This window comes from Ceratotherium simum, chromosome 4 (assembly GCF_057802395.1).
Source record: "Ceratotherium simum simum isolate JZ-2026a chromosome 4, ASM5780239v1, whole genome shotgun sequence".
Taxonomy (NCBI): Eukaryota; Metazoa; Chordata; class Mammalia; order Perissodactyla; family Rhinocerotidae; genus Ceratotherium; species Ceratotherium simum.
This window is the reverse complement of record NC_141903.1, coordinates 79,741,747-79,754,104: the sequence shown is the minus strand read 5'-3', so window position 1 is coordinate 79,754,104 and position 12,358 is coordinate 79,741,747. Positions and strand designations below refer to the sequence as shown.

At 34.6% G+C, this 12,358-nt stretch overlaps 1 protein-coding gene across 5 annotated transcripts in view; it reads right to left on the bottom strand.

Moving 5' to 3' along the window:
• TMEM161B (transmembrane protein 161B) overlaps positions 1-12,358 on the bottom strand; it is a 69,253-nt gene that overhangs the window by 20,637 nt on the left and 36,258 nt on the right. For 4 of the 5 annotated variants that reach the window (XM_004420383.3, XM_087430073.1, XM_087430075.1 and 1 more), the window contains one exon: positions 10,294-10,450. In XM_004420383.3, the coding sequence (XP_004420440.2) occupies positions 10,294-10,450 (157 nt within the window). Of the gene's footprint in view, positions 1-10,293; positions 10,451-12,358 lie in introns of those variants that run through there. The other variant, XM_087430076.1, reaches the window with a different exon arrangement.

Genomic DNA, 12,358 nt, shown 5'->3' with positions numbered 1-12,358 from the left:
ACTACACTGTGGTACTACTCTATTTAGAGTTCCTCACTCACAACTGCAGTAACTGAGATCACAGAGAGAAGACTTTGTTCTAGCTAAGATAGTAACAAAGTTTCTTCTTGAGCTACTTTAGCAAATTTCTGTAATACCTATATAACAAATTGTTTTGAAATAAGAAGAAAAATTCTTTTATGCTCTAATCCCATGAGTATGTTTATTAACAGTAAGTTATTCATATAGAAAAATAATAAACTACACCTGAAATATTGTACGGCTTTCAAACAAAATTTTTCTAAGAGTTATTTCCTTTGAATCTGTTCTTTCTTATAAATTGTCCACGGTCTCCAAGTAAGTTAGATATACTTATTTTTGCCCTTTTGTACATAAATACAACCTTATAATGTAAATAACATTATGACAACACCAAAATTAGGCTTCTATATTTACAGACATGTACAACAAAACACACTAGGTAAAAACATGGCATTTATTTATTTACTACTTAATGGAAATAATGGTCAAGTACCTTCACATTCTTCCCCTACCTTTATCTCACTATTATTACTTTAACAGATCATTTTGTAAGTTAGACTTTCATAAAGAATATTATATTGTAAATTTTCAAAACTGCATTTGGAAAACTGATACAAATAGTCATTTTCTTTTTCTTTTAATAATTTTTTTTTCCTCTTTAAGCCTCAGTCTTAGCTGAATGGACCACCTACTTTAAGTGCCAATTTACTTTACTTTATATTACAAAATCTCAACCTTGAAACAAAGAGAATGCTCCGGGTGTGGGATAAATTTTTTTCTGCCACATGGCTGACATTTTTAAAGTTCTAATTTAATATCAACATTTTTTCACAACTGGAATTAGGCCGTAATTTATAGATGCAAATGCAAAAACTACAACAGGAAAGAAAATTCAAGGACAGGTGGAAAGATTTACTCAGTAGGAAGTATTTTGAATATATCTATCTTTGAGCTGGAGAGAAGAGCTTTCAAATGGTGAACAGGCTTACTTTTTAGTTCTAAAATGATAAATTTCTCTCAGATCTAAGATAACTTAAATAACATGTACTTATCAAGGCACTACTGTTTCAACTTAGTTTGTACTTATATTGCCTTAAAGACTCAAATTCTCTTATTAAGAAAATGTCTTCTCTACCCTAACATCTTGAAATTATTCAAAGATATTCTATCAACGTTTTTTTGAGAAGGAAAGAAACAGAAAGAGATCATACTCTAAGAAATATTTTGTTGCCAATACAGAAACCTAATGGATAGTATCCTAAGGAATAAACACAGAGGCTTCTCAAAAATTTTTCACAAAAAAATTTATGAATATCTTTTTAAAATAGATCACATTTCCACTCAACTAAGCGATTTTCACGTAAACTGAAAGTTTTTCTATTATGTGAAAGATTATATTCTTGTTTTTGCGACTACTAACAATAAAAAAAAACCCTAATTTTTTTTATTCAAATGGTTAAACCTCCCACATCTATTTTTCCATAAGAAAAGGCAATCAAAATACTCAAAATACATTATACTTTGCATTCTCACTGCAAAGAAACCTAGAAACTACATCAAGAAGCTGCTTACAGTATGTACATTGAAAACTAACAATAAGTACACTAATCCTTATGATCTATCAAGTAAAATCCTTTTATAAACAATCCAATCCTGTCCCCCAATGTTAAAAAACAAAACCAAACAACCAACTTGGATAATTTTTAACTAAAATATTTTTTCCTATTTTCTTAGAGATGAAAGTTCACTCACTTTATTTTAAAGAGAAAAGAAACAAAACCTAAAATTCTCTCAGATATAAGCAAAAAACTATTATGCATGTTTAAAACCCATCCCACAAAAAAGCTTATAGCCAGCCTCAATCTAGCCAGACTGTGGAAGGAAATAATAGTCAAGATTTTCAAAAGCATAAAACACAGGCTTATTTAAAAATAAAAGCAAAAGCAAACAAACAAAAGTAACTATTAACTACTTTTATGGATTAAAATAAAGCAAAAGAACGAAGGTTACCCTTAAATTTTTAGAGTCAGCAGGCAAATTATCACTTCCCAGCTAAAAGAAAAAAAAAATCCTACTTAACTATAAATTAATAAAACAGAAATACGATCCTATCTCCCAAGTAAGTTCCCTACATAATGCTAGGTTTCTGACCTGAAAGGTGAATAATTTGGCAGCATTAATGTCACAGAAGAGCTCCAAAAGTCTACATAAGAAACAAGCTTTGATACAAGGCGCTATGTACAAATTTTCAACTTCCTTGGCTCAGATTCAACAGCTTTGACTCTGTTTCTTTCTCGCTAGGAGACATGATAGCTTATGCAGTTCAGTTCAAGGTTTAGTGTTTCATTTTTGTTATTCACCTAAAGCAGAACATTTTTGTAAAGTAAGAATACAGTAATTTAGAATCTTTTAAAGAATTTAGAAAAGGTGACTAAGTTGTGCTAGCTTGCTGTCGTTGTCTATTTCTTACAGCAAACAAATACGGCATTTAATTTGTAGACCTCTAATTTACAAATCTACATACTGAACTGAATATTTAACACAGAAAACCTTCGAGTTGATTGCAATTTAAACCACTCACAACTTTTTGCTTTGTATAAAATTTGCATGTCTGGCAACCATGGCAAATTAAAAATTTAAAACATAGCCTTAAAAACATACATAATAGGGTTTTGTACCTTAAACCATCCACATTGTAAAATACAAGCACTGTGGAAATGTGACTAATGATCCAGTCTTTTAACCAAATATAATAGGACCACTGAGAAGCTTTATCATTCTTTGTAGAATAGCTTTCTTCTCACTCAAATTCACGTAATTGACTCAATATTACTCTGTGATACAGCTTATTCATAACAAAAGGCTCTTTAAAAAAAAAAAATCCATCGATTGCAGAGTATTTAATTTTTAAAAGTTTTACTTTCACCAAAGGATCTCTGGATTTTTTGCAAGCACTATTTCCACCTCTTTACTTTTCCTTTATTCATAAATGAAAATGATATGCTTCATAATACAAAATCAGATGTTTCTCCATCTTTTCTCAAAGATTTCACGGGGCCATCATACAGGAAAGACAATTACTACAACTGTTCCATCCTCACTGTAAGGCTTTGTTTACCCTTTATCTTCCCCATACCATGTAACCTGGTATAAACGGAAGTGGAACACACATACTTGGTCCAGTAAGGTGGTTAGAATTACCAATGGGCAAGAGAGTGGAGCTGAGAATTAGTTTGGGTTGGGGAGTGAGACTGGAAGCAGGTGTGACAGCCGAGACACACGTACAACTCAGCTGAGGCAGTAAGCTGAGCTGATGACAAGAGATGGCTCCGTTTCAGGTTCCAGCATTCAAGATTTCAGTGCTACACATTTGAAAAAGCCATTCTCGTGCTTTTAGAACTTTCAAGATTCTGTAAAAATTATAATTGTTGTCCTACATAAGCATGTCAAATAAAATTGATGAGGGGGATGACCATGGAAATAATACAATTTTCTCCCTCAATTTTAAGTGAACCAATTATTTAAGTTATGTGTCTAATTTTGGGACCACTTTAACAGAGGACATTTCATCAGTAACAACTGCAGAGAATTTCTGAATCAGCTGATGTATGTGTGACTCTGCAATTAAGTGGAGCTATTGTCCTATGTAATCAATGGAGACATGTGTTTGACTAATAAGTAGGCACATACAATAAGAAAATAAAGAGAAGCCTGAGACAGAGGTCACTGTAGCTAGACTGTTCATAGGGTGTGAAAGGCATACCAGATATGTTATAACAAAGATAGGCTATAAACAGAATCCTCCTTGGTGTTAATCTGGGTAGCTGGCATTTAATTCTGGTTTCCTGCATGCCATTGAAGGCAGTAGGTCATTTTTCTCACATGCTACAAGTTCGAAGGAAAATCACGTACCCAAGCATGCACACGATTCTAGTTTCCTTCTTCTTCTCTACCCTTTGTGGAGGGTCACAGTTGGCAGAAAATAGCTTGGATTCTAATCCCCTTCAGCACTTTCTGTCTACTCTGGGATGGGGAGACAGCCAGATACTAGATTCCCGCAGAGATGCTATTGTTTGGCGCCTTTCACGAGTGCACTACTTAAAACTCAGCAGACCCAGTTCAGTGCTAAAGACTGTGTGGGACCTTTGCTCTCACATTATTAGGCATTACTGAGTGAAATGAAAGATGAAATTTATTCACATAAACAATAATTTGAGTAGCTATTAAGAAGTACATTGTTTAAATTTCTCTGGTAGGTATTAAGAGCTGTATCACATTAAATAAAACTGGATATCAAGAATATGCATTTCTACATAAATACCATAAATACTATTTTAACGTTGTATCCATAAACTATGAAGAAAATGAAGTGAAGACAAGAATATTCCATAATAAAAAATATTTCAGGGGCTGGCCCCGTGGCTTGGTGGTTAAGTGAGCGCGCTCCACTGCTGGCGACCCGAGTTCGGATCCTGGGCTCGCACCGACGCGCTGCTTCTCCGGCCATGCTGAGGCCGCGTCCCACATACAGCAACTAGAAGGATGTGCAGCTATGACACACAACTATCTACTGGGGCTTTGGGGGGAAAAAATAAATAAATAAAATCTTTAAAAAAAAAAAAAAAAAAATATTTCAGAGAACATGAAAATTCAAAGTATGAAAAAAGTAACATGGCATATAGTAAGGTGGTGCTAATTATCAAGTTAAAATATTTTTAGTGTGTTTCATATGACTTCATGTCTAGGGATGGGACTTTATTCTGACTAAATGGTATTTTCACATATTTAATACTACAGAACTAAACAGTAATCTTGTAAATGCCTGAATTTAATCTGCTCTTGAAATTAGTACAACACTGGATATCTGGGGATGTTTATCAAATGACACATATGATCAGTATTTCTACCCAGTACAATATATACTTTGTGAAGATGTCGACTCTTAAGGCTTTGTTCTGGCTCTTCTGGTCTAAATTATATCTAAATCAATCCAAAAGAGTCAATAGAGAGATAGCACAGTGCCGTTGAATGTCAAATTATACCATATACTTTAAATGGTATCCATGTATAGCTTTAAAAGACGGTTCAGCAGTCTCTGGTTGACTATAAAAGACATAAGACACGGGCCGGCCCTGTGGCTTAGTGGTTAAGTGCACGCGCTCCGCTACTGGCAGCCGGGGTTCGGACCCCGGGCGTGCACCGAGGCACCGCTTCTCCGGTCATGCTGAGGCCACGTCCCACATACAGCAATTAGAAGGATGTACAACTATGACATACAACTATCTACTGGGGCTTTGGGAAAAAAAAAAAGGAGGAGGATTGGCAATAGATGTTAGCTCAGAGCCGGTCTTCCTCAGCAAAAAGAGGAGGATTAGCATGGATCTTAGCTCAGGGCTGATCTTCCTCACACACACAAAAAAAAAGACATAAGACACACATTTACTCTGCCTATTCCCCAAATTTGACTAAATAAACCATATAGGTATCAAAAGCAAAAAATAGGGAAAGAGATGACAGTAGAAAAGAGATTTCAACAAAATTTTGGAAGACAGTAAGCAGATGTCCAAGCAATAACTGATTTAGGTTTCAGCTGTTTCTTCTATGCTGGGTCTACAAGGGGAGGAACCCAGCAAGAAGAAAGCCAATTCATTCATAAAATGTCCTGGAAAAGTCAGGAATTGGAGACAGCAGATACCTCTGAAGGCAGAATTGCAGAATGGATGAAAATAGGATGATTGGTTGAATGTCTATATTAGTAGTAATCAGAATTCCTAGACCTTCTGTCTTGCCTAATCATACACATTAGGTGATGGCCCTTCCCCAGCTCTGGCAGAACCCAGAAGTAATATCTGAAGATATTAAGCCAGAAAAGACTGGGCTTGAAAGTACCATGAAAAACTTAAGTGTGACAATGAAGAGCTAAAAATAAGAGCTGGGCGGAGACCACAGACAACGCATTTAAATTAATGCCTGCACAGTGAATGCTGAGTCTCTGAGCCTTCTTTCCCAATCACCTCCCACAACACTGGCTGTCAGACTTATACCCCACAGATGCGAGAACGGACAACTCTTCTGAGCAAACGATAGGCCCAACAACCTGCAGACACTGATATTCGGAGGTTCTCCCAAGGATACTGCCAGGTCTCCACTCAATCATCCACTAAAAGGCGTACCGATCAACAAGCTCCAGCCACTTGCACAAAACTTCCAATTTTTTAATGCCTCCTTCTTGAACATAAACAGATCCTCAAAGATCACAAGACATTTGATGACAATCTTTAACATGACTGTGATTAAAATAAAAACAGGAGGAGGGAGACTCAGTAAGTAAACAATGCAAGGTTCAAATTAAAACTTAAAAGATATTAATATCCTTAGAAATAAAAAGATATTACACATTCATGACACAAGAATGCTATGAAAATGGAACACTCAAAGGAAAAAAGTCTTAAAAATTAAAAAAATAACAGTTGATATAAAAAATTCAACAGAGGGCTAAAACAGAAAATTAAGAGAAAAATCAAGAAAATAGTATAAAATAAATGGAAAAGGAGAGATAAGAAAAATGAAGATTCATTCAAAGAAATCAAACATCTCACTAACAAGAGTTCTTGAAAAATAAGACAGAAAACAGAATCAAAAAAAGAGACAATATAAAACTTCTGGATAAAAATAGCAGATTGAGCACAGTGACTGACTTTTGGCCTCTCCCTAATCCCCACCAAAATAACGGTAAAGGAATTTGTTTTTAAGTAATAAATACAGTGAATGAGAAGAGAAAAAGCAGTAAAATTTTGGAAGCTAAAAAGCAGGTAGATTAAGTGGTAAATGACTAAACAGAATGAGGAAGCTCAATGAGAAAGCCAAGGTGCAATCTAATTTTGTTGCAGAACTCCCAGAAAGGATAAGGAACTGGTCAGATGCCATGTAATTCTCCACACTGCCGTGCAAGTGTAAATGTGTGTGTCAGGGGTGACAGGAGGTATTAAAAATAAGTACCACTAAAAAGAAATACCTTTAAAAGTAACCAGTTCAAACTGTCCCCACCTGAAAGAAGTCTGGAGAGTTCTTTAGAGGGTAGAAAAGATATCTCTGGCCTATCCAGATGATTCAACAACTTGCCTCACCACACACTCAGAGCTTCCATTCAGCCTTTTAGTGCCTCACACTTAAATATGAACTGGCAAATATGGACCACCAGATCTCTCTAAGAAAAATATTAACATGAAAGACAGCAACCAAATCAAACAACCAAACAAAAATCAACTTAGAGTAAAAAGATACTTGGCAGAGAGAAAACTTTTACAAAATCTATCAATATCTCAAATAGACACAAGAAGATAACATAATCATAAACCAAGTAGGGTTCCACAGTGGGAGAGAAACAGAAGAAAAATAGCTCTTGAAAATTAAAAACATTTAAAGTTAAAAATTAAATTATAGCAGAAATTAAAAACAAAAAACTCAGGTTTGAAAGGTTGAGAAAATCTCCCAGAAAGTTAAAAATACAAAAATATAAACATAAACGTATATATGAGAGAAAGAAGATGAGAGTCTTAGAGAACCAGTCTAGGAGATCCAATATCTGAACAATAAGCATTCCAGAAACAGAGAAAATGGAGAAGAGGAAATCACAAATAAAATAATTCAAGAAAATTTTCCAGAAGTCAAGAACATGAGTTTCCAGAATGGTAAAGTCCCAGCACAATGGATAAAAACAGATCCTCAACAAGGCACATCATCATAAAATTTCAACACATAAGTGGCTAAAGAAAAGATGTTAAAAATTCCACAGAGAAAAAAATATGACATACAAAAAATCAGAAATTATAGCGGCAACTGGAATACTTAAAGAGCAAAAATGGACTTCAAAGACAATAAAATAATGCCTTCAAAATTATCAAGAAAATGAATTTAAACTTGGAATTTCATTCTCAAAGAATCAACTAATTTTCAGGTAGAATAAAAATATTTTCAGGCGTGCAAGGTCACAAAAAAATGCACTTCCCATGCAACTTTTCTGAAGATAATACTGGAGAATACACTCCAGTAACATGAGAAAGTAAACCAAGTAAGAGGGTGACGTGGAACATAAGAAAAAAAGCTCCAATTCAAGAGGTGCAGAGAGAATCCCTAAGAAGATAATTGGCGCTTCCAGGAGGATAGCTGTACATCAGTTGGGAAGGTTTATTAATCCAAACCAGGGCCTATCTGAGGGCTCCAGAAGAACTCTCACTAGAAAGATCAAACTGACATACCACCTGATGCTTCTGAACATACTGAGAGATTTACACACCCAATTAATGATATGCACAAAGTAAACAAGGCAAATGAAAACTGAAGTATTCATCTGAGAATAGTGTCCACAAGATCATAACATAAACACTCAATATTCTTCTAAAAAATGACATACTATATTCGAAAGATGAGGTGAATGGGAAATGATCAGCGGTAGGTGACAGCCCAGGCAGATGTGCTAAGTCCTCATTTCCAGAGTGAAAGGACAATAGTTAAAGCCTAAAACTAAAATCAAGCAGTGGCTTTTTATGCATATGGAATACGGATGTAAATGTCAAACAGAAAGGACCTGGAAGAAGTTGCCTCTGGAGAGGTGGAAATGGAGAAGAGAATGTTTAATTTTAATAAAAATAAGAAAAAAGAAAACAAAAACATTGCTCAGTAGTAAAGGAAATAAGTTTCCAGATTTAAATGCTAAATCTAGAACTTAACATAATTCATAATGAAACTTCGGAATACCAAAAGGATAAACAGGAAAAGCCTCTACAGGGTGTATGTAACCAGCGGGAAGGGAAGGCATACGCTAAAAGTAAGAGGGCATCCAATGTCTCAAGAGCCTTCAAAACTCTGAGGAAAAACTATTTCTTTCTTAGAATTTGTACTGAGCCAAACTATCAATTGAGTATGGGGGAAAAATTAAGATAACTTTAGCTATGCAAGATTCCAAAAACAAAGTACCACCTTTTGTAAGGACACTATGGAAGAATGGACTCTGCCAAAAGGAGAGTAAACCAAGGAAGAGGAGTGATGTGATCCAAAAAGAGGCACAGGGACTTCTTAGGAAGACAGGGAAGAAATTGCCAGGAAAACAGCTAGGCAGAAAGTTAGAGAACTGAAGCCTCCAGGAGGATATTTCCATTGGAAAACAAAATAGAAATGATATATCTGAACCACTGAGGTTTGGAATTCTGTAGCAGAGTTTAGCTTCTATATTATAAGAATAAAAAATTGTTCAAGGAAGGTAACAAGACACTATAATGCTTAGCTTATTATAAATACTATTTCCATATGATACTGGCTCAAGACAAGGTTGACATGAGGGAAGCCATGTTGTAGAAAAGAAAAACTCTGTTGTAACTTTGAATGACGTCTGACAAACTAACCCAGCTGGATATGCACCCTCCAGGAGATCTAACTGCTCTGTAGGTTTTACGACCCCTGCTTGCGCATGTACCTCCCAGCTTCGATAAGATGATAACTTTGTTTTTCTGAGTTCCTTAGGAATGTGATGACCCCCGAACAGAGAACCTATGCTGATAGTCATCATCAGTGAAAACTGAAAGATCTGGTGTGGCATTCCCAGTCTGTAACACCAGAAGGTCAACATTCCTAACCCCCTCCCCAATAACACAATGGGCTATAAAACTGCTGTAAGATTTCATGCCCCCTTACGATGGTTCTTTTGGACATGAGTCGGCCATCTTCCCTCTTGCTAGCAAGCTGTAATAATAAAGTCCTTTTTCTCCTACCACCTTGCCTCTTGACTATTGGCATGTCTTGCAGCGAGCAGAAGGCCCCATGCTGGGCAGTAACACATAGGCATAACTAAAATGACTACTGATTTAATAAAAAAGCTATCTCCTTACTATTCTGAAAGAATAGAAGAAGGGAAGGAAAAGGAAAGGGGAGAAGGGTGCAATAATATCTAAAATTAAAGAGGTACCATCATCATATAATATTTGAAGATATGGAAGGAAATTCCAAAAGAAATACCTAAAAGAGGAAAAATGGCTCCTCTGTGACCTGAGACACAGAAAAGCAAAGGCAGGGAACTGGCATCTTTTCTTGTAGTTCACTTTTTAAACTATTTACCTCTATTTTGAAATTTTTTTCAATTAAATAAAGAGGATTTCAACAAAGAAAATTTCTCTAATAATCTAAAATCTTTTTCAAATCAGAGATGATATTTAACGGCGTTAGCTGCAACAGGAAAACAAATTCATAAATTAATATTAATGATGTTTTGAAGGATACATTGCAAAAGACAAAACAAGTAGGCACCAGACTAAGCTGATATTCATTTCCTGTGTGGGCTTCATAAAATTGTAGTAGACTTCAGTTACTAGATACACAACTGTAGCAGCCACTGTGAAATCCACCAGCCACTGGTATTCTGGAAAGTAATGCAATGCTGAAAAATAAAGGTTTTTAAAAAAGAAAGTTTTACTTAAACTTTCATAAACAGCTTAGGAGGATTTATCTATAATTAACTTTAAACATGCTAGACTTTATTCTATTTGTGATTTGCAATGTAAAGTTTGCAAATATGAGAATCTACAAATGCAGGAAATAGGTCAAGAATGTTGGCATCCAACACTCAATTTTAATACTTCATAAATTAAGTAATTAAAATAAACCTGAAATGATTACCAAAAATTATTTTAGATCATTGTTAAAAATATGATTGCAAAATGAGTTGGTATTTTCTTAGCTGATTAGTTATTTTTTACAGAAATTATTAATCAAAATTTTTTTTAAGAATCTGAGCTATGATACCTTAACTTTAAAAGACAACTTAATGTAGAGTACTACAGATTTACTGATACTCATTTCTGTGAAGAGAGTTAAACTTTGTTATAGTTATTAACCACACTAATGGAGGATCAGTAATTTTGTGAATTACTGCAGATTAAAATAATAAATTAAATATACTTTTTATTCTCTCTTCTGCTTCTGCAAGAAAAGCTGACAAAATTCCTGTTGATTTTCCATAAAACCATACCACTTCAACAAACTATTTCATCCTTAAAGGTTACATTAAAATTAGCTTTCTCGGAAAGTAAATATGATTCCATCTCCCTTTTCATTTCAGATATCCTGGTTTACTTCTGCCACAGTGTAGTCCAAAATATCAACATCATTTTGTAGAAGGCCTCCTAAAAATGTGGAAATAAATCACGGACATAAACATCAATTCCTAGGTTCTCACTGGCACATAATAAAATGATCTACGTTGGTTTGGAAAAATTTTAGTTGTAAAATGTAATACCTAAGAGGATATTTTTAAATCACACATTTACAGAAAAAGTATTTAAAAAAAAATACCACTCAAAGTAAGACAATTAAAATATCAAAACAAACTAATCAGACTTACATCCCTATGAGGTGACAGCAAAAATTCCAAATCCTTTTACGATGGGGTAAATTTTTTGTTTGCTTCAAGTTAATTTAAGTCCTAATTTGCTTCAAGTTATTTTAACTGCTTTAGCTTTTTTTGTGATAGACCCAAACCTTCTAAACATCAGTCAGAAAGATTTACCCTAAAGTCCTTGCAGGATTCCAACCCTCTAGTCACCCCTCCCCCTCTAAAACACCCAGTTGAGCCTTTCTAGAAGGAGGACAGGGAAACGGATAGAACAAATAGACAAACATCCGTTTATCTAAAAGTTTTCAATTTTTATTAACAACAATTGAAGTAAGCATTCCAATCCTCCAAGCCTGCCCATACTTACACAGGCTTCCTCCAGGGAACTTACAGCAAACTTACAGCCAAGTGACATTCAAATGTTCTTATGTTCTTTAAGAGGTTTTTATAATAAATAGCTAATACAAATTGAGACAGACTTTCAAGATAGTTATTGGGATATCAGTAATACACACATTCAACAAAAGCACAAATTATAAATATTCTTGGCTATATATTTAACCCAAGTATCATATTATATTCTTCTTTTGTATTCAATAATATAATTACATATGTGCCTTTTAATAGAATATTGGAATCAAAAGAAGACTTGGAGTTCATTAAACCCAGTGGTCTGCATTAAGCTCCTGAGAGTATCTAAAGTTCAGGTAGAAAACTCTCTACCTTTACCTAAACACATATACACAGCATGCATTCACAAATGATTACATAAATATAAACATAAAACATCTTCCTATTATTCTGATTATCTGAAATGCTCTGGATATTACGTGGCCAGTTGTTAAACTAGTACCATTTGCAATTAGTTCTCAAAATGGTACAAGTAAAAACAAAATATTGAATAAGCTGTGTGCTGAAGCCACATTACTCTAATTTCAATTTTTTAAGTCCATT